General features: G+C 57.5%; 2 protein-coding genes across 3 annotated transcripts in view; one reads left to right on the plus strand and one right to left on the minus strand.

Moving 5' to 3' along the window:
- SLC43A3 (solute carrier family 43 member 3) overlaps positions 1 to 14,992 on the plus strand; it is a 33,954-nt gene extending 18,962 nt beyond the window's left edge. For both annotated transcript variants that reach the window (XM_048852720.2, XM_048852717.2), the window contains 8 exons: positions 2,309 to 2,401; positions 4,675 to 4,814; positions 5,494 to 5,639; positions 6,609 to 6,791; positions 7,472 to 7,591; positions 7,770 to 7,956; positions 8,200 to 8,323; positions 8,578 to 14,992. In XM_048852720.2, the coding sequence (XP_048708677.2) occupies positions 2,309 to 2,401; positions 4,675 to 4,814; positions 5,494 to 5,639; positions 6,609 to 6,791; positions 7,472 to 7,591; positions 7,770 to 7,956; positions 8,200 to 8,323; positions 8,578 to 8,787 (1,203 nt within the window). In that variant the 3' untranslated portion in view covers positions 8,788 to 14,992. The remainder of the gene's footprint in view (positions 1 to 2,308; positions 2,402 to 4,674; positions 4,815 to 5,493; positions 5,640 to 6,608; positions 6,792 to 7,471; positions 7,592 to 7,769; positions 7,957 to 8,199; positions 8,324 to 8,577) is intronic.
- On the minus strand, positions 10,117 to 12,877 carry LOC125637756 (bone marrow proteoglycan-like). The gene is given in 6 exon segments (XM_048852723.2): positions 10,117 to 10,178; positions 10,521 to 10,623; positions 11,117 to 11,178; positions 11,181 to 11,259; positions 12,148 to 12,323; positions 12,755 to 12,877. Coding segments are annotated over 6 exon segments (537 nt in total). The 5' UTR covers positions 12,810 to 12,877.
- Positions 14,993 to 22,174: the final 7,182 nt, after the last annotated feature.

A 22,174-nucleotide genomic window follows, 5' to 3' on the forward strand; every position in this document is an offset into this window, starting at 1 on the left:
CTCACTTTGCCATCTGGAAGTATTTGGGTTACAGAACATTTGTGGTTTGCATGTAGGACTCATCACCTTCACTTCCCAATTCTTTTCGCTTGCATCTCAAAATAGTCAAACTGAGATCGGAAGCTTGTGGTGAATTCTTGCAAGGAAGGCAGCAGATGAACAGCAATGACAAGACCCAGGCCTGGCTTTTGAATCCTTAGGCTAATTTTGTCCAACCTTTCTAATATCCCATTCCATAGGGTACTCATAAGGTGCAGGTGGTTGCGCTTTCCTTTGAGTTTCACTTTTTTCCTCGGCGTTGTCCATTGTTCTTTGAAACAATGCTGAATGTCCTCACGGTTCACTACAATTGCTTTACAAGATTCAGCCTGACAGGACCAGCTTGTATCTGGCAGGGTTTTCAGGACAAGGAGAGTTACTTGTTTACTCTTGGTCAGCTTCTTGCACAGATGCTGCCATCGCCTGGGCGATGCTGCAAAACAAAAACATTTCTGTTTCTGAACAAAACAGAGAAAGTTTATGGCTTTCATGCATGCATCAATGCTACACGTTCCAGCTACGTTCAGAGATGAGCTGTGTGTGGCACGTACCCAGCTAGTGAGCTTAGTCTTTTGATCTGAGCTTGAAGACCTTCATACTTTCCAGACCTGTAACTTGCATTATCGTTGGATTGACCTCTGCAGTTTTCAATAGCAGTGTTGTTTGTGTCCAATAAAGGGTCTGCGGGCTGGAAGAGCGACTTTGTTGTGTGTCTTTTGATGGGTATAAACCCAACGAGACACACAGTGCCAGATATGAGCAAGCCATATCGGAAAATGACAGATAACTGTCCAACATGAGTGATAGCAGGAGTTGTACCTGTGATCAAAGAGTAGTATTTCGCCTCTTTGACTTCACTTACAATGAATTCCAAAACCTTACATCCCATTGGCTCAATGAACTCATCACAGATTGTTTTCAACAAGTAGGATGTTTCCAATGTGTTTAACTCACTCACATAGACACAGATCATATTCGGGCAATAGCTTCAAGAATACCTTGATAATTTCCATTTTCAGGAGAGCCGATAATGTCCCTCCTTCCTCTAAATGCTAAACCATATTCAGCGAGAAGCTCAATTGTCACAATAAGCCTTAAAACTTCCCTCCAGGATGCAGTTCAAAAATAGAGCCGACCTTCCTCCATACACTGTGTGCAAAACTCCTCCATTATCAAAGGCCATTTATCCAGATCTTAGTTTATCTTAATGGCGACTTTATCCTCCTTATCACGACTCGTCTCTCCACCTTCTGTTCAGACAGGTGGAAGGAAAAGTGGGTCTTCTCTTTCATCATGACATTTGTCTGGATTTCAGGAATGCTTGCCTTTTCTTTTGCCCTCTCCTGAGGGAAGAAGTTCAAAGCCATAGCTTCACTGTGATAATCATTTTTGGAGTAATCTGACCTGGTATCTTTGGAAGCTGATTTAGAAGCCGTACTAGCAGAGAAATAGTTTGTACATTTGGGTAGCTTGCTTAGTGTTTTCTCTTTCTAACTTTAGCGTTCCTTCTCGAACGTGACATCCAGTTGAAGGGAGGTTCAAACAATACTAATAAAGCACTGTGCAGTACTACCATTAGCAGCCAGAAAACGGTGATTAGTGCCACCAATTCACACCCCTGTCTCCAGCAACTGAAAGTCTCTGAAAAAAATTAATTACACTTGAAGTGTGAAAATTTCAGAAACGGGGACAAAATCACTGTCAGCAGGGGCCACAAATGATTGTTTTGTTCTTTTTTTGTGTTAGCATGAATCCAATCAAAATCCCACTTATATATAGTATATAGAATCAGAGCCCCCCACAGAAAAGCAGAGAGCTGGGGGTGAGGGCATCCTCATGGGAGCAGATGCCCCCAGCTCCAGCTGCCCTGCCAGAACAGCTGCCAGTTGAGTAATGGAGGCAGAGAAAAGGCCCTCCTTCAGCCTGGCTCCCCAGAGACCCCAGCCCACATAGCACCCCCAGCCTGGCTCCCTGGGAGATCTCCAACCCCACAGTGCCCCCCTCAGACCAACTCCACAGGGACACCATACCCCATAGTGCCACTCCCACATCCCAGCCTCCTGGGGGAACCCTGACCCTGCAGGAGCCCGCAGCACAGCTCCCTAGGCACCCCAGGCCACATGGTGCCACTCTCCCCCATCCAGCTCCCTGTGGGTCCCAGACCCCACAGTGCTCAATCAGCCCCCATCCCATGGTTCCTGTGGCCTGGCAGGACTGGGGTGCCCTTGGGGTGGTGTTGATTGGGTGTGGGGGTGTATCGTTCCTTCAGGTGGGGAACCTGTTTGGGAAGCACCGCTCAACCATCATCACCCTCTACAATGGGGCCTTCGACTCGTCCTCCGCCGTCTTCCTAGTGGTCAAGGTGAGCCCCTGAGCCCTAGCTCCTGGGACGGGGGGAGAGGAGGTGGCTGGAGGAAAGAGCAATAGGGAGGGTGGGAGGAGTGGGTCAGAACACCTCCTGGAAACCCCAGCCTGAGTGTCACAATATCAGATAATGTCTCCTCTGTCATTGATCTGGATCTGGCAGGTCCTGGGTCCCACCAGTGATGGAGTTAGCCAGCAACTGGAGGGTTGGGATCCCCCCGGAGGGAGAGGGTGAGCCCTTGGGAATGTAGGAAGTGCTCTGGGATCCCCCCAGACACCCTAGGAATGCAGGGTGTGTTCTGGGATCCCCCGGAGGGAGAGAGCTGAGCCCTGGAGAATGCAGGGAGTGTTCTGGGGTCCCCCAGAAGGAGATGCCTGAGTCCCAGGGAACGTGGGATGTATTCTGAGAGCCCCCAGAGGAAGAGGCCTGAGCCCCTGGGAATGTGGGATGTGCTCTGGGATCCCCCCAGAGACCCTGGGAATGTGGGGCCTGCTCTGGGATTCCCCAGAGGGAGACAGCTGACCAGGGGGAATGCTGGGTGTGTTCTGGGGTTCCCCTCAAAACCCCTGACCTGGTAGCGCTGGGGTGAGTTTCATGTTGGCTGGCCCAGCAACAAGAGGCAGCTGCTAGAGTTAAGCTTGCAGCTCTTGCATTGTCTAAGCACTGTTTTGTCTTAGCGCCCATGTGCCAACTTGCATTGTATCAAAATTAGCTCTGCTGCATGGGGGCCGAGGGCAGGGTTAAATGTGCATGTTTGGGATCCATTTAAGCAAGGAGTTCTCTAGATACAGCCACCTCCTAAACCTTGTGACATGCAAATGTTCAGGTTCTTATCACCCTTCCTGCACACCCCCTGAGGTTTGCACTGTGTTCTTGTTTCCCCAGACTGGCCTCACCTGTGCAGGATTGAGCTCAGCCAGCGCCCAGCCCCAGCTGCCCCTCTGAGGGAGCAACATTGGGCTGCAAGTCAACTCTAGTCCAGCAAGGGTACCAGAGAAAACCACTGGTGTGTGTAGCAGGACTGGGGCTGTCCGTAGCCAGGAGAGTAGAAAGACAGTGTGGCCCAGTGGAGAGAGCACAGAGCTGGACCTCAGGACACCTGGCTTCTATCTCCTGCTCTAACCTTGGGCCAGTCCCACCCCCTCTCTGTGCCTCAGTGTCCCCTCCTGCCCTTTGTCCATGTAGATGGCATTGGCTCACCGAGGCAGGAATTGTCTCCTTCTGGATTACAGGTTTCAGAGTAGCAGCCGTGTTAGTCTGTATTCGCAAAAAGAAAAGGAATACTTGTGGCACCTTAGAGACTAACAAATTTATTTGAGCATAAGCTGTCGCGAGCTACACTGAATGCATCCGATGAAGTGAGCTGTAGCTCACGAAAGCTTATGCTCAAATAAATTTGTTAGTCTCTAAGGTGCCACAAGTCCTCCTTTTCTTTCTGGATTACAGTACCTAGTGCAGGGTGGCTCTGATCTCCATAGAGGCCTTGAGGTGCTCTGCCCCTGGTGGTGCATTTTTAGTGTGCTGGGTGGCCCCCACCAGGCCAGGTGGCCCCTATGCCTCCAAGTCTTCAGGTTCCAGTACCCCATTTCTCTCTGCTGGGATCAGGATCAGGGCCCCCATTGTGCCAGGCCCTGCACAGACACATAGCAAGGGACATCCCGTGCCTTGAAAAACTCAGTCTAAACAGATAAGGGGAAACTGAGGTATGGGGAGGGGAAGTGACTCAACCTGCCCCCTGAGTCAATGACAAGGCCAGGAATAGCTCCCACATGGCCTGATTTCCAGACCCATCGTTTAACCACATCCACACTTCGTCCTGCCCTCATCCCAACAGCCCAGCACCTGTCTGCCCCTTCATACATAATAATCCTGTGATGATCTTCCAGCCCTGTGCTGAAATGTATGAAGGGCACCTGAGCCACTCAGGGGCACACAGGTGCTGGGCTGTTGGGATGAGGGCAGGACGAAGTGTGGATGTGGTTAAACGACGGGTCTGGAAATCAGGCCATGTGGGAGCTATTCCTGGCCTTGTCACTGACTCAGGGGGCAGGTTGAGTCACTTCCCCTCCCCATACCTCAGTTTCCCCTTATCTGTTTAGACTGAGTTTTTCAAGGCACGGGATGTCCCTTGCTATGTGTCTGTGCAGGGCCTGGCACAATGGGGGCCCTGATCCTGGCTGCAGCCTCTGGGAGCCAGCCTAAGAACAATACAAGTCACTGAGTCTAGGTTGGCCTCATATGCAACCGCTGACAACTTGCTCCGCCCCCAGCTGATGTACGAGCAAGGCCTGACCCTGCGAGACATGTTCCTCTTCCTCTCGGCCTGCAGTGCCTGGCACCTGACCCGCACCTTCTTCCTCATGCCTAGGTGGCACATCCCCTACCCGCTGCCCCCAGGATACACATATGGGTGAGTCACCCTCCACCCTTACCATCTGCCCCCCATGGGTCCCTCCATCCCGTCTGCCTCCCGTGGGCCCCTCTGCCTCCCCTGGGTCCCTTCATCTACCCCCCCCCGTCTCCCCTGGGTCCCTCTGCCCCCCATGGGTCCCTCCATCCCCCATCTGCCTCCTGTGGGCCCCTCTGCTCCCCATGGGCCCCATCACCCCTCATCTGCCTCCAATAGGTGTCTTTGCGCTGTCCGTTCCCCATCTGTGTTCCATGCACCTCTTTGTCCCCACTTCTGCCTCCCCCAAGCCCCTCCACCCCCCCATCTGCCTGTTGTGGACCTCTCTGTCCCCCATTTGGGCTCTGTGCCCCCCAATCTGCTTCCCATGGATGCCTCCATCGCAGTCTGTCTCATAACTCCACTGCACCTTTGCTGCCCTCCCTCAGGGAATGGGCTCTGCTGGGTGAATGGGGCTCAGTCCTGGCAGCACCAGTGCCGAACCCCTGGGAGCGATTCTCCCCTGGCCCCCAAGCCATGCTACCTCGGGGCTGCTCCCATCCTGCAGGTGAGCACTGGTGGGTGCTGGGGAGCCTTGGCTCTTGCATGGGGGTCGCTGGTCCTAGTGGTGGGCCTGGGTGGGTGCTGTCTCTGCCCATGCCCTGGGCTGTGGCGGGCAGTGACTGGCTTGCTGTGCCCACAGGCTGAGGTGCCAGAGGCAAGGGTGCTCGTACCATACCCATGAGGAGCAGCGGCCAGGCCTGGGCAATGGAGCCCACGAGCCCAGCGACCCGTGCTTGGAGGTGGGCCCAGGAGGTGCTGATGCCAGCAAAGCCATCATGGGCAAAGGTAGGGTTGGAGAAGTCCCCACCACCACCACAAATTCCTCCTCTGTCTCCTGGGGCCCCACCCAAGAAATGCCCCCAAAATCCCCTCTGCCCCTGCAGCACCCATGGCCTCCAGTGAGCCCCCCACAGATCCACAGGCCTGGTGCTCTGGGACAGTCCCTGGAGGACCACCCCCCTTTAGGCTCTCACTCTGTCACTGGGGTAAGCCATTGCCTCTGGGGCCCAAACCTCAGAGACTTCAGCACCTCTGCTTCATGCCATGAGCTTCCTCAGTGACTCCATCTGAGATGGGTGCGAGGAGAGTCTTGTGCCCCCAAAGGGAGCAGGGCAGCCCCCCCAGCCTCTGCAGTGACTAGCCAGTGCTGCGACATCTGGAGAGAACGGAAAGGTAAAACAGGGGCCAGCTTGGGCAGCCCTGAGCCCTCTGACCCTGCTTTTGGCCCAGTTCAGGGGAGACTCCAGCTCCCAACAGCCCACATTTAACACCCCCCCCCCCCCCGCCCTTAACCTCCACCTCAGCCCTTTGTTCTTGTTCCCGGGCAGACAGCGTCCCCTGGAGGAGCCCCCTCCAGGGCAGCAGAGCCACAGCGCAGATGCAGGCGTCTTTCTGGGCTCCCTGGGGTCGGCCCTCTCCTAGGCAGGCACCTCTGACCACAGGAGCCCGCGGGGGAGGTTGGGGGATGGTTTGTGGAGGATCCCAGGATGGACAGCCACCGCCACCTGGGCTGGGGTGGGGTGAACCAGCAGGGCCGGGAGCTGATCCCTACTCTCCCTCCTCATTCTCTTTCCAGCCTTCACAGCCTCAGGTCACTTGCTCCCCTCAGGCCCCCTGCAGCCTCCCTGTCTTTCTGGATCGCCTAGGCATGGGCCCCCACTCTGAAACTACACCCCCTCCGGGTGCGGGCTCCCCCCCACCCCACCCCACCTCCAGATCTAGGGCTAATACTGAGTGCACTGTGTCCATCCCCAGGAGAGTCGGGGGCCGGGCCAGGCCACGGAGAGCTCCCTGCCATGTCTTTCCGGGCCTGTGTCTTCTCCAAGCTCTTCTTCTGGCACCTCATGTGGCTGTCGGTGATGCAGCTGCGGCACTACCTCTTCATCGGCACCCTCAACCCCATGCTGGAGCACCTGGCTGCCCGTGACACCACGCTAGGTATGGGGCACCTGGCCTACCACAGCGGGGGTACAGGGGAAGGGGGAGAACAGAACAATGGAGCAGGCAGAGGGGGAGGAAAGATGGTCTAGGGAAGGACGGAGGCAATGGAGCAGGCAGAGATGGAGAGAGATGATTGAGGGAAAGACGGGGGAATGGAGCAGGTGGGGATGGAGAGAGATGGTAGAGGGAAGGATGGAGAGATGATTGAGGGAAAGATTGGGTAATGGAGCAGGCAGGGATGGAAATCAGAACAGGTGGGATGGAGAGAGATTTTGTAGGTAAGGTTGGGTAGGCAGCGATGTCTCTGAGCTGGGCAGTTCTTCCCCCTGCTGTCTGATGAATGCATTGTACTTATTGGTATGGATGGTTTGAGGAGAACTGAAGGGGAGAATGGGGTAGGCTTCAGAGGAGGGGAGGGAGGCTGGAACAAGTACAAACCTTGGCCCTTCCTGCCCAGTGTCTCGAGTGACCTGATGAGCTTGGTACTATTGTCATGCATGGGAAACTGAGGCAGAGGGAGGGGCAGTTGCTTAGCCAAGGTCACCCAGGGCTGGGTGCGGGACCCAGGAGTGCCTGGCCAATGTAAGCCATCCTCCCGTCCAGTGGATCAGGAAGTGAGCAGAGCATGCGGGGTGGAGTCTCAAGCATTATGTCTTGCTGCCTGTCTCTGTTCCCAGTGAGCACCTACACCAATGCCTTCGCCTTCACCCAGCTCTGTGGGGTCCTGTGCGCCCCTTGGAACGGGCTCATCTTAGACCGGCACAAACGTGGGAAGAGCAAGGATGGCAGTGCCAAAGGTAATCACCCCATCCATCACCAGCTGCTGGACCCAGCTCTGCCCACTGCTGCTCCTCCCGGTGCTGCGAGCTTCCCCGCAGCCAGTGCCCATCCGGGATCCCAGTGCTGCGAGCTTCCCCGCAGCCAGTGCCCCATGCCTTTCCCTTGCCCCTTGCCAGTGTGTCTCCTGTCTCTCAGGTGGCTCAGACTCCCTGGCGGACCTGCACTCCTGCGTCCTGTCGCTGGCAGTGACGGTGCTGCAGTGCGTGGCCTTCTCGGTGTGTGCCTCCATGCCAGTGCTGCCAGTGCAGTACGCCACCTTCGTCCTGCAGGTGCTGAGCCGCTCCTTCCTGTACGGGGGCAATGCCGCCTTCCTGGCCATCGCGTGAGTCACCTCGGGGCACAGGCTGCGGGAGGGAAGATCCTAGGCATGGAGGGGGCAGAAAGGGGCAGGGGTGCAGAGCTGGGGTGGAGGAAAGGAAATGGAGGGGAGGGATGGCAGGGCACAGAGATGCCCAGCCATTGGCAGTGGGGCAGGGTATGCCTCTGGCCTGTCTCACAGCAATGCCCCCTGCATCTGTAACACCCTCCTCCCCTACCGCCGCCCCCCCGGGTTGGCTCTCCACAGGTTCCCCCTGGACCATTTTGGGAAGCTGTATGGGCTGGTGATGGGTATATCAGCCGTGGTGTCACTCCTTCAGTACCCCTGCTTCGCACTCATCAAGGGACCACTCAGCGATGACCCCTTCTATGTGAGTGTCCTGTCCCATCTGGAACTTGGGGAGCTTCATTGACACCCTGCAGTCAGAGACAGGGAGTGCTCCGTCGGGGCTTGGGGAACTTTATCGACACCCTGCAGTGAGAGACGGGGAATGCCCTGTCTGGGGCCTGGGGAACTTTATCAACACCCTGCAGTGAGAGACGGGGGGGGTGCCCCATAAGGGACCTGGGGAACTTTATTGACACCCCACTTCTGTGTTGTTCAGAACCTTATTTTCCCATCCAGGTGAACATTGGCCTCATCATCGTCATCCTCCTGGCCTTCATCAGCCCACTGGTGGTGCTGCGGGAGTACCAGCACCGGGAGAGGGAGCAGAAAAAGCAACACGTTGACTCACACCCCCTGACCCTGGCCAAGGCTGGTGTGGAGTCATCCATCAGACCCCCCACCCCCAGCAGGAATCTTCAAGGGCTCCTCCCGCCCAAAAGGGAATGAGGAAAGGGAATTAGGAGTGCAGCTGAGCCCCAGCCAGTCCCCAGCTGTGTCCCTCCAGCCCAGCATTGTCACCATCTGCTCCAGCCATACACTCGCTCCTCTCCAGTGGCAGGGTGGGGGGTCACAATGGGTTATTTTTACAGATACTTGATTTTCTAGGTTTTTGTATAGCTCAGTTGGTATAAATCCAGCCTTTCCCTCTCCCTGCTCCCAGGGTGCGTGGCGGAGGGAGGGGGATGGGAGGTGTATTCTAGTTCCCCTTATTGACAGGGTGTATTTCAATCCCCCCTATTTCCTTCTCTTTTATTACAGAGATTTATTTCTGTGCTTCTTTGTAAAAGCGAGGGAGCAGGACACCCCAGCGCCTTCCTCCCTGAAATCACATAAATGCTAACGAGGAACTAATCCAGATCTGCATTTAACCTTCTCCAGAGGTCACTGGAGGCCCCTGGCCCACTCTGCCCGGCTTGTGCCCATCTTGTCTGACTGCCTGAACCTCCCACAGCGCTCTCCCCCCCCACCCCCACCCCCCGCAGGAGGCTCCAGTATGGCGTATTGTCTGAGACAGGCGTCCAGTTTTGATTCGGTGCCCCCAGGCTCTGGAGAACCCACCATCTCTTGGGAAGAGGATCCAGGAGTTAGATACCCTCCATGTAAAAAACATGCCCCCTGTTCCTGGTCTGAATTTGGTGCGTGCCTGTGCCCAGCCCCTGCCAGACTGAAGAGCCTCTGCTGTGAGAAATCTCCTCCCACCGACGGGGCGCCCAGAGTGGGCGCAAGAACCCCCAAAGCTGCTCTTGCTGAACAAAATGGCTGGCACTTCCTGACGGTGCAGCCTACGGCAGGGGCTGCAGCCCTCAGCTCCGTTCTGATTGGGCTTTTCTGAGCCCTTTGCTTGCTGGGAATGTCCCGGGGGTAGGGGAACCCCAGAACTGGATGCAGTTCCCACTAGTAGGCTCCATAATGCCCTGTGAAGTGGTAACTCCCACTCCCAACTCCATCCCTGGGTGGAGGTAACCCCCAGCCCCTTTCCCCCCAGGCCACCTCTTGCCCTCCCCCAACCCTGGCCCTGTCCCCTGGAGGGCCCTCTTTGTCCCGGGGCAGGAAGGAGCAATACCAGGGGTGATGAGTGAAGCAATGTTTTATTGCAGTGAGTCACAGGCAATGAGCGAGGGTGGAGGGTAGGGGCCGCCCCCTCAGGGAGCTGGGGCAGGGCCGGGAGTAGAGCTGAGTCCAGGGAGCAGGGGCGTCTCTGGCAGAGCAGAGTGGGGAGTCTCAGGCCAGCGGAGAGGTGTGGGCAGCAGGATCCCATGGGGGGGAACAGCCCCCTCAGTACTTGCAGATAAAGGGCAGGCGAGTTTGGCAGCTGACGCTTCTCCAGTGATCACCTGGCAGAGAGAGAGGTTAGTCCGCTCCTAGCTGGCACCTGGCACCCAGCTCACAGCAAACCCTGGATTCCTTGCCCCAGACTCCCATAGCACCACTAACCCAGATCCTCTGCCCCAAACCCACAGCCCCATCTACCCTCAGATCCCCTGCCCCATACCCCACGGTTCCACCTACCCTCAGATCCCCTACCCCACGGCTTCACCTCCCTTCGCATCCCCTGCCCTACACCCCATGACCCCACCTACACTCAGATCCCCGGTTTCCCTGCCCAAGGGTTTTTGTTCCCACAAGCAGTGAATAGATCACCATCTCCACCCTTCCCCCCTCAGGGGGATCCTCATCTGCAGTGCTCAGGGCAACACACATTTTCCAAAAGCACCAGGGGTTCCCTCCAGCCCAGCTGGAGTAGTTCCAGGGACTGTGGCTGATCCAGCAGGAGCGCACACGCTAGAAGTGTGGGGAAGTGGCTGGAGTAGGATCTGTGCTGTCCCATCTGCAGAGTGTCCCAGGAAATCCCCTCCCCTCCAGCCCCTGCATTGGAGCCTGCCGGGGGCCACAGTGAGGGGCTCTGGATTTGCTGGGAAGTACCTGTGACTTGCTGGCACCAGTCTCTGCTCTGGCACCAGCCCTGGCACCTCATGGGCAGCCAAGGTCAATGAGTCACAAGGATACTGCCAGCTGTCGGGGGTCAGCTGGGACCCACACCTGAGCTGCCCAGGCCTACCTCCCAGGGTGCAAGCGAGGGGTGGGCTGGGGCTGCCCTGAGCAGGGTCCCAGCTGGGGACACACTGAGCTGCAGTGGAGGATGGATCCCCCTGTCCGCTCTGCACTGGAGGGGAGGCCAGCCTCAGAGCTGGCAGGGCCCTGATGAGGGAGTCGGTGTGTGTGTGTTCTGGGCCAGGCCCAGGCAGGGAGGAACGGAGGCAGCAGGGCCAGACACTCTCCTTACCCAGCGGGAGGTGACGCCTCCGATCCACACCTGGCCCCGGTTGGTGTGGGGGGCGCTGTGCAGTGCAGGCGTTCATTGGTTGAATGGCTGTGGATGGAGGCCAGGCAGCCACGGTAGCAGCGAGCACACAGTTTCTGTGGGGAGAGAGTGAGGGGGACATGGGGCAGTCAGGGCCCAGGCACAGAGTCACATCCACCGGCCACCACCCCATGCACCATCCACTGCCCCTATGCCCCCATGTCACCCCTTCGTCCCCTCCACTGCCCCTATACTGTCTCCACTACCCCACTGCCATCTACTATCCCTCCACTGCCTCCATGGGTGCCCCATCACCCCTATGCCACCACCCCATGCCCCCTCCACTGCCCCCATGCCTCTTCCACTGCCTCCATGGGCCCCCCCATCACCCCTATGCCACCCCTCCACCAGCCCCATGCCTCCTCCACTGCCTCCATGGCCCCCCCCATCACCCCCTATGCCACCATCCCATGCCCCCTCCACCACCCCCATACCTCCTCCACTGCCTCCATGGGCCCCCCCATCACCCCTATGCCACCCCTCCACCAGCCCCAAGCCTCCTCCACTGCCTCCATGGGCCCCCCCCCCATCACCCCTATGCCACCCCTCCACCAGCTCCATGCCTCCTCCACTGCCCCCATTTCCCCTCCACTGCCTCCACAGGCCTCCCATCACCCCTCTACCGTCCCCATGCCTCCTCCACTGCCTCCATGGGCCATCCACCAGCACCATGGGCTTTCCACCCCACTTCCTGACTCTTCTGCGAGTCCTCCCCACCACCTGTCCCCTTGCCCCACTCACTTGGGCCCCCCATCATCCCTGTCCCAACCCTCCACTGCCCCATTCCCCCTCCACTGCCTCCACAGGCCTCCCATCACCCCTCTACCGTCCCCATGCCTCCTCCACTGCCTCCATGGGCCATCCACCAGCACCATGGGCTTTCCACCCCACTTTCTGACTCTTCTGCGAGTCCTCCCCACCACCTGTCCCCTTGCCCCACTCACTTGGGCTCTCTAAAATGGCTGGCAATTGTTCACAAACACATAGTGACAGGTGTGGCCCTCAGTGCTCGGCACTATCATCCTGAAGCTCTCACTCCCCATGGGACATGGTGGCTCTAGCTTCCCCAGCTCCTCCTCACCTTGCTCAGCTGGTATCTCCTGCTCTGGGGTGCCCTCATCAGCGGGTGGGTGCGGGAGACACCAACTGGCCCTTCCAGCCGAATGACGCAGCCCAGATCTCAAACAATCCTTGGAAGCAGGATCAGCTCTAGCAGCCGAGGACACAGGTGTCCAGGATAGAGAGGATATGGGTGTCATTGCAGGGCCGGGGGACCCTGGTGTCCAGGCTACAGTGAGGCAGAAGGTTACTGGGGGCAGGGGACCCAGGTGTCTGGAACAGAGTAGGGCTGGGGACTAACTGAGCACAGGTCTGGGGTATCGGAGTGCCGTACAGTGCTTGCTGGGGTCTGACCCAAGCCCCTGGGGTCCATGCAGTGTCTGCTGGGGACAGGGGGTGGAGGTTCCCATTGGAGGCAGTGGCCTGTGGGTCAGGTTCCCCACAGAGTCAGGGAGGGGCTGTAGCCACGGGGTCTTGGGCCCCAGGACTTACAGAGCTGGCGAGCAGAGATGGCCCCCAGGAGGGCAAGGAGTAGAGACAGCTTCATCTTGGGCAGACCTGGGGTGGGTGGTGGTGGACCGCTGTGAGACAGAGACAGATTGACCCCCCCATCTAGACCCCCCTCAATCACTGAGCCAAGACTGACGCCCCTGCCTAGAGTCCACTCCCTCCCTCCACTTAGCTCAGACTGACCCCCTCATCTAGGGACACCCCAATCACTGAGCCATGACCTATCACCAAGCGCCCCTGGGTTGATGACCACCCCACAACCAAGGCAGCCTTTCCCAGCAAAGGTAGGGCTGGGCCAAGCAAAGCGGGAGGAGGGAACCTGGGTCCTTGGCTCAATCTGGGAGCACAGGGGCTCTCACTCACCTGCACAGAAACACAGGGTCAAGGGGGTACATGCACACATTGGCTATGAGCAGAAGCAGTCAGGAAAATTCCAGCATGTACTGTTAGCCTATGGAACACCCTGCCACAGGATACAAGGGGCCAAGAGCACTGAGCAGTGCCAGGCCTTTCTGGGCATCAGAGCAGCCTCAGTGGCCAACAGTGAGGCCTCGTGATCTCAGTCTCCAGGGCAGGAGCTGAGCAGCCCCTGGAGTCAGGCAGCGATCTGTTCCTCCCTGCCACAGAGAGGTGAATAATGGCAGTCACCTCTTCAAGGAAACCAGCGCTGGCTGCTGTAAGAGCCAGGCCCCAACCAAGTGACCCCACTCTGGAGCAGGTCCCCATCACCCACCATAGCCCCTGGGGTCACCCAGAGACCCCCACACACCTCTGTGATGGCTGTGGGTCCTCAGCAAGCTCCGATGGCTACAGCCATCACAGCCCTTTATATTGGGCTGGAACAGGAAGCTGAGGAAAGAGCCATTATCAGCTCCCAGCTCCTTGTGCTCCTCCCTTCTCCCCCGCACCACATGGCTTGCGACACCCCCACACCCAGTCTGAGCACTGGCCTACGAGCTACCCCAGAACCTTGGGGGAACTAGCCAGTGCTGAGCCTGGGGGCACAAATGGGCTTCCTCCACTTCCCATAGTGCCCCCCGCCCCTCACACACACACGGCTGGCACTGATGCCCCTTGCAGAGTTCATCTGGTGCTATGAGCCCTACTTCCAACCCTGGAGAATGTGTGGGACCCTGAGTGGGGGCTGATGTGGGGGCTCTGCCATGGAACTGACTTTAGTCCCAGCAGAGCTCCGTAAACTCCAAGAGCAGGCAGCCCATTGCGCCGTCTGTCTGTGCTTCTGCGTCACACTGGGCATCGGCCCTGCCCAGGGGCTCCTGCCTCCCCCCTCAACAGAGCCAGACCCCGGCCTGGACTGAAAGACTCTGAGTGACGGAGCATCTGCCCCCACCTGGGTGAGTTGTCTCCAGGGAGAATCCCCTTCACTGTTCAAAGCTGCCTTAGGTTTGCCCCGAATCTCTCTAGCCTCCATCTCCGGCCATCGGGTCTCACTCGGCCTTTGGCCACTACAGCCTGGAGCCATCTTGTCTCAGAGATCTGCTCCCATGGGACCTGTCCCTGGTCTTCTGGGTCTGCCTCTTCCTCCCAGCCCCCCAAAAAGTCATGATTTTTCCACGGACAGGCCACACGGCTGCATCCTCCAGCCCTCCTGCTTCTCCCCGCTAGCACTGCCAGGTGCAGAGGCTTTTCCCCTTGGCAGGGGCACAGCTTCCTGTGTTCGCATAAGCACCAGGCAGCCTTGCCCCAAGCGGGCCAGCTTCACTGGGCACAGAGGCCGAGTTCAGCCTGGCAGCAGCCAGGGCTCCAGCCAACCACGCTGTGGCTCTGGCTTGCTACGTCCCTTTGCCTCTCAGGCCTGGTCTCACTGAAAGCACTGGCACGGCAACGTCAGGGAACCCAGAGTAGCTGTGGTGGCACAACCTCCAGAGTGGACTCAACTAGGTTGATGGACGGGTGTTGCCATTGGCCCAGGGAACGCTGTTCAGGGCGATGGCGTCTCTACAGCAGCAGCAAAGGCTCCTCTACTGGCCTACGGTCTGTCTGCCCCGGGAGCTGTGCTGGCACAGGTTGGGTAGTGTAGACACAGCCTCTGTCCCAAGCCAAGCTCCTGTGTGTCTGGGAACCTTGTCCCGATAATGCTGGTTCCTGACCCCTCCAGTCCCGCTGAGCTCACCCAGGCCTACACCCCAAATTTAGATCCACCGAGCTAAGCCACTCTGTGTGTGTGTGTGTGTGTGTGTGTGTGTGTGTGTGTGTGTGTGTGTGTGTGAAAAATGCAACCCCCCACCCCGCCCCCTGAGCGCCACAGCTAGGCCGACCTAACCCCCAGTGTAGACATGGCTAGGGAGACAGAAGAAAGAGTCCATCCATCTAGCTACAGTTACCGGAATCAGTGACGGTGTTTGTCCCAGGGGGCTCCAACAGCAACTCCAGGGTGCTCCCACATATGATACCTGCCAGGCCATGCTGTACAGAGGACAGTGAGCAGGACGGAGCACCTGATGCCAGGCGGGCCAGATCTGGCTTTCAGGGGACCCCTCGCTGCCTTGAGCCCCTCTGCGATTGCCTGGATCATAGTCGTAGGCACTCGGGTTTTACACCCATTCCGCCTGCTGGGGCTGATGGCTGGTATAGTCGATCATTGGCTATGGCCATTGTCTCCTCTGTTAGCACGTGATAGTTGCAAACAGCTCATCATGGTGTATTCTTATCACCTCAGCCAGCTACCATCTCAAAGGCCTCATGCCTCTGGCTCTGTGCCAGGAGAAGAATGAAAGCCCCTTCGCACCCAGCAGGTGACCATGCCAAGGCCAATGGCGGAATGGAGATGCCTCTTCCTAAGAAAAGTATTACAGACAATTCTCACTTTTGTTACTCTCCCTCACACACCCAGCCCTGCAGACTTCCCTCAAACCCAATCCATGGACCCTGCTAGCCCAGTCCTGAGTTCCCCACACACCCAGCCCCGCCGACTTCCCTCAACCCCGACCCACGGCCCCTGCTAGCACAGCCCTGAGTTCCCCACACACCCAGCTCTGCAGACTTCCTTCAACCCTCACCCATGCCCCCCTGGTAGCCCAGCCCTGAGCTCCCCACACACCCAGCCCCGCCGACTTCCCTCAACCCCAATCTGTGGCCCCCTGCTAGCCTAGCCCTGAGCCACACCCAGCCCCATCAACTTCCCTCAACCCTGACCCACAGCCCCCTGCTAGCCCAGTCTTGAGCTCCCCACATACCCGCCCACCGATTTCGCTCAACCCCTGCCCACGGCCCCCTGCTAGCCCAGCCCTGAGTTCCCCTGTGATGTTACTGAGATAAACTGTGACCATATAGATCATTGTTGCAACCACTGTTATATATTTGCAGCAAATATTGAACTAAGGTCCTCGTGTAAGGTGTCTATGGAAAGGTTATGATTTGCTGATTATGAGTATGCTATTGTATGGGTATATCATTTTTGTTGTTGAAGTTATGAATATTGGCTATGTACTTGTATATCAATGTGTTTTAATTCTAAGTAGCCTCTGTGAAGCATTTGGTCAGCTTCTTGAGAAGGGGCTGTTCTCAGTAAGTGCCCAGTCAAGAAACACTTAATGACAATGGAGACGCCAATCCACATCTGAGCTTTCCTGGGAAGGTTCAAACTAACATGTAAACAATGGCGTCGGCCTGTAAAGAACTGAGTCATGCATGGACATGTGACTTGCCCATGTGACTCCAAACTTCCATCTTACTGTCTTCTTGCACAGGAGAACCAAGGGGTTTCCACCCACAAGAGAAAAAATATAAAAGGCCATGGAAACTCCTCCATTTTGTCTTCAATCCTGCTTCTTGCCTCTGGAGGAATCTTGCTACAAACTGAAGCTCTGAACAAAGGACTGAATGACCCATCCCAGCTGTGGATGTACTCCAGAGACTTGATTTGAACCTGCAGTTTATTCCACCACTGTTACAAGCCTGAACCAAGAACTTTGCCATTACTGTATGTAATTGATTCCATTTAACCAATTCTAGCTCTCATCTAGATCTTTTTGCTTTTATGAATAAACCTTTAGATTTTAGATTCTAAAGGATTGGCAACAGCGTGATTTGGGGTAAGATCTAATTTGTATATTGACCTGGGTCTGGGGCTTGGGCCATTGGGACTGGGAGAACCTTTTTCTTTTACTGGCATATTCGTTTTTGTAACCATTCATCCCCATGACGAGTGGCACTGGTGGTGATACTGGGAAAGTGGAATGTCTAAGGGAATTGCTTGTGTGACTTGTGGTTAGCCAGTGGGGTAAAACTGAAGTCTTCTCTGTTTGTTTGGCTGGTTTGGTTTGCCTGTCTGTGCAAAGGAACCCCAGCCTTGGGCTGTAACTGCCCTGCTCTAAGCAATTTGTACTGAATTGATACTCTCAGAAGTGTCCCACCAAAGGCAGCATCGTTACAGCAGCCCTGAGCTCCCCACACACCCAGGCCTGCAGATTTCCTTCAACCCCAACCCATGGCCCCTGCTAGACCGCCCACCCCCCAGTCCTGCAGACTTCCATTAACCCAAACCCATGGCCCCCTTCTAGTCCAGCCCTGAGCTCCCTACGAACTCAGCCCTGCCAACCGCCTTCACCCACGGCCCCTGCTAGCACAGCCCTGAGGTCCTCACACACCCAGCCCTGCCAGCTTCCTTTAACCCTGACCCACGGCCCCTGCTAGCCCAGCTCTGAGCTCCCCACACACCCAGCCCTGCCAGCTTCCCTCAACCACAACTCACAGCCCCCTGCTAGCCTAGCCCAGAGTTCCCCACACACTCTGCCCTGCTAACCGCCTTCAGCTCTGACCCACGGCCTCCTTCTAGCCCAGCCCTGAGCTCCCCTCACACCCAGCCCCTCCGACATCCCTCAACCCTAGGGTGACCAGATGTCCTGATTTTACAGGGACAGTCCCAATATTTGGGGCTTTGTCTTAGATAGGCACCTATTACCCCCCACATCCTGTCCTGATTTTTCACCCTTGCTATCTGGTCACCCTACTCAGCCCCAACCCATGGCCCCTGCTATCCCAGCCCTGGGGTCCCCACACACTCTGCCCTGCCAGCTGCCTTCATCCCTGACCTACGACCCCTGCTAGCTCAGCCCTGAGCTCCCCACGCTCCCAGCCTGCCGACATCCCTCAACCCCGACCCATGGCCTCCTTCTAGCCCAGCTGATGTCAATGGGCCATAGCTGGTGTAAACTGGCCTAAGCCCTGCCATTTTGGTGCATGCTCCAAGGACACTGTGCTGAGGAGCTGAGACTGGGCATGCTTGATGAATATCACAGGCCCTGCAGCCCTGGGCCAGGGGGATGGGAACAGCTGCTAACATGCAGGGAGCAGCTCCGAACTATTGTTTTCAGGCTGTTTTCATCTCCACGGGGCGTTCTCCTTCAGCTGTGTGGAGTGTCCCACTCTGATCCCACAGTACTGCAGAGAGCTGTGTAGAGCCCCTTCAGAGCTCCTGCCAGCCTGGCGCCAGCCAGGCTATAGTTTGTGGCAGGATGCCTTTGCCAGTTAAAGGCCGACTCTGTGAGTCTTCTCAGTACTCCAAAATCCGCCCGCGGCCATGGACTGGCTTGAAATGCGCCAGGCCTTATAGGCGCATAGGGCAGGGCGAGCAACCCAAATGTGGGGTCGTTGGCCTGAGGGGTTGCTGAGATACAGCACCCCCAGCAAAATGCCAGCATTTCATAAAGTTCACAGGTCAGGCAACTTTGAAACCGGCCCTTGGCTGGAATCTGTCAACAAGGTAGAGCCGAGTGGGGAAAAGCCACCTTCATCCAGGGTGTGGGGTTTGGACTCGCATGGGGATCTGAGCAGGGCAAATCAGCCAGAATGGGTGGAAACTATTTCAGAAGAGAAGATAAATGGCACATGGGAATGCTCACGGGGCGGTGGATTTGGGGTGCTAGCAGGGGCAAGAAGGTTGGGACTGTGGCGAGGGGTGGGGTATTATGGGGAGGGGTGAATGAGTGGTAGGGGAGGAAAGGGGCTCAGGTGAGGGGTTCGGATGGGAGGGGTTCTGAGAGGCTCTGTCCCTCTGCAGGTGCCTGAGCCCCTCATCCCTGCCCACCATGTGTGCTGGGATAGGGGACAGAAGGGGGGAACTGAGGGGATCAGGAACATCTGAAAAGCAGGAAATGGCCCATTTGGACACACACCACCCCTGTGGGAGGGGCCAGCTGGAGTGGGGGTGAGGGGCTGGGTTCGGAGGAGGGACCTGGGCTGGGGAAGCGTGGTTGCAGCAGGGGCAGGCGCTCCACCGGGGGTGGAGAGCAAAGTGGGGGACCCCACACACTGTGAAGCTTGGGCGGCAGCGGGCGCCCCCCCCCCCCCCCAATAAGCAGCTGCCTGTGACAGCTGCACACAACAGCCTAGGGCAGGAGACAGCTAGGGCCACCGCTTTCATTTTCAGGGACTCTGCAGAGCTAGTAAATGGCTTCCTGGACTGGGCAGGGGAGGGGAGTGGGCAAGGTTGGGGGACTTCCTGTGGTGGGGCAGGGGGTGGAGAAGGAGAGAGATCCCCACACACACCTTGTCAGCTACAGTGACAATCAGGTCATCAAACTGCCAAGGTTCGGGACCAGAGAGTCCATGGGAGGGGGTGGGGTGTCTCACAGCGGTCCAGTTAGCAGCTACATGTTGCAAATGTTTCAATTGCACTGCACCAAACTGTACAGAAGGGGGCAGGCAGAATTGGAGAGCAACCTTGTGGTCTAGTGGAAGGACCACTGGCCTGGGAATTTTTGCTACTTATCTCGCCACAGCACGGTGTCAATTTACCCTCACACTGTAGCTCCTGGCTGCCAGAGATTTAAGATTGGCTGAACTCACTGTTCTGGATGGGCCCAAGCTCCCACCAGGCAACTGGCACTCAGCACTGATTGTCAGCAAATCCCCTCCGCCTTTCAGCCTGGCTTTGCTGACCAAGATCAGGGCCCCCTTTGTGCCAGGCACCAGACAGACCCTGATTGAGATCAGGGCCACCATTGTACTAGGTGCTGCACAGACAATCAAGAGACAGCCCCCTACCCGAAAGAGTTCACAGTCTGAATAGAGAAGGGTGGGGAGGGGAAATTGAGGCATGGCGCTGGGATGTGACTGGTCCAGGTCACAACACAGGTGGGTGCAAAGCCAGGCAAAGAACCCAGCTGTCCTGACTCCCACCTTCTGTCCTGCCCACTGAGCCAGCTAAGCCCATCTTAACCTCCCCACTTAACGCATCTCCCAGGATGCACCAAGCCAAGGCCCAGCCTGACCCAGCTGCTGTCTGGGCAGGTGCCGGGAGGTGCACGGGTAACCCCAGTGCTCACAGCCCTGGGGACAACTCGCCTGTGGAGGGTGGGGGCGGGGAGGGGGCAGATGCTCTGTCACTCGGAGTCTTTCAGTCCAGCCCTTTCCAGAGGCTGCGCTCTGGCTCCGTTGGGGTGGGAGGCAGGAGCCCCTGGGTACGGCTAGTGCCTGGTATGATGCAGGAGCACAGACAGACGGCACAATGGGCTGCCTGCTCCTGGAGTCTATGAAACTCTGCTGGGACCAAAGGCAGCTCCATGGCAGAGCCCCCACTCAGGGCCCCCAGAGCCTTCACATTCTCCAGGGGGTTGGAAGTGGGGCTCATGGGGCCTGATGAACTCTGCAAGGGGTATCAGTGCCAGCTGTGTGTGTGGGAGGGGGGCACTATGGAAAGCTGGGGGGGTGCATTTGTGCCCCAGGGCTCAGCACTGGCCAGTCCCCCCCAGACTTGGGGGTCCCAGTGCCCCTGCTCACCACAGTCAGGGAAGGGCCACTTGCCAGGCTCTGGGTGATCACCCCACTCCAGTCCCAGGCCCGCTGGGCAGGGTCCCATGGCAGTGGAGGGGGTCCATGGCTCTGAGGGGGCCGCCCCCCAGGGAGTGCTGGCGGGGAGGGGAGGGAACCCTAATGCTGGCACTCACAGGGTAGATGGCACCAGACCGTTGGCTGCTGTCCCATTCCCTGTGGCCAGGCGCCCAGCACTGCAGCCAGCGGTGAAACGGCCCCGGGGTCCCAGCATAGCCGTTGCTTTGTGAAATCCTCTTGTGAAACCTGCCCAGCACCTGGGGGAGATGCTTATCTGCAGGGACGCCCTGAGCCAGCAGGGCCTGAGAGTGGGCTGGTGACGAGGGGATGGGGGGGAGTGACAGCAGCGCTCCTCAATCCTGCCCATAGCACCTGTTTGCGTAGCCTTGGCTCTCCCCCTCCTCAGCTCTGCCAGTGCCCATCTCTCCTGACCCACAGCCCCTGTTAGCCCAGCCTAACAGTCTGGGTCACTCTAAAGCGGGTCCTCGAGTGCCTGGGAGTCCAGCTCTCTGCTACCATCGGCAGAGGGTGACTCCAGGACCCCCTATGGTCTATAGGAGTTGGGGGCACTTTGTAGACAGCTCGTTTGTAAACTCCTCTGATGGCCCCTGGAGGGTGACAAGGGGCAGCTGGTGAGTCAGAGCCAAGCCTGGGTGTGGGGGTGTCGCAAGCCGTGGGGTGAGGGGAAGAGGAGCACAAGGGGCTGGGAGCTGATATTGGCTCTTTCCACAACCCCAGCTTCCTATTCCAGCCCAATATAAGGGGCTGGGCTGGCTGTAGCCATCAGAGCTTGCTGAGGACCCACAGCCATCACAGAGGTGGATGTGGGAGGGGTCTCTGGGTGACCCCAGGGACTATGGGGGGTGATGGGGACCCACTCCAGAGTGGGATCACTTGGTTGGGGCCTGGCTCTTACAGCAGCCAGTGCTGGTTTCCTTGGAGAAGTGACTGCCATTATTCACCTCTCTGTGGCAGGGAGGAGCAGATTGCTGCCTGACTCCAGGGGCTGCTCAGCTCCTGCCCTGGAGACTGAGATCACGAGGCCTCACTGTTGGCCACTGAGGCTGCTCTGATGCTCAGAAAGGCCTGGCATTGCTCAGCACTCTCAGCCCCGTATATCCTGTGGCAGGGAGTACCACAGGCTAACAGCTCATGCTGGGTTCTCTCTGCCACTTTCTGTCAATAGTCAATGGATGCCCATAGCCCATTATCCCTGTGTTACAGGGCAGGCGAGTGACAGCCCCCCTGCCTCCCCACCAGCTGAGCCAAGGCCCCAGGCTCTCTTCTTCCCCCTTGCTTGGCCCAGCCCTACCTTAGCTGGAAATGGCTGCCTTGGCTGGAGGGCGGTCATCAGCCCAGAGGAGTTTGGTGGTGTCAAGGTTCCTTCCGCACTCTGAACTCTAGGGTACAAATGTGGGGACCTGCATGAAAACCTCCAAAGCTTACTTTTACCAGCTTAGGTTAAAACTTCCCCAAGGTACAAATTCATTTTACCGTTTGACCTTGGATTTCCACTGCTACCACCAAACTTTGTCTGGGTTTACTGGGAAACGTAGTTTGGACACGTCTTTCCCCCCAAAATCCTCCCAACCCTTGCACCCCACTTCC

The sequence above is a fragment of the Caretta caretta genome, chromosome 6 (genome assembly GCF_965140235.1).
Source record: "Caretta caretta isolate rCarCar2 chromosome 6, rCarCar1.hap1, whole genome shotgun sequence".
Classification (NCBI taxonomy): domain Eukaryota; kingdom Metazoa; phylum Chordata; order Testudines; family Cheloniidae; genus Caretta; species Caretta caretta.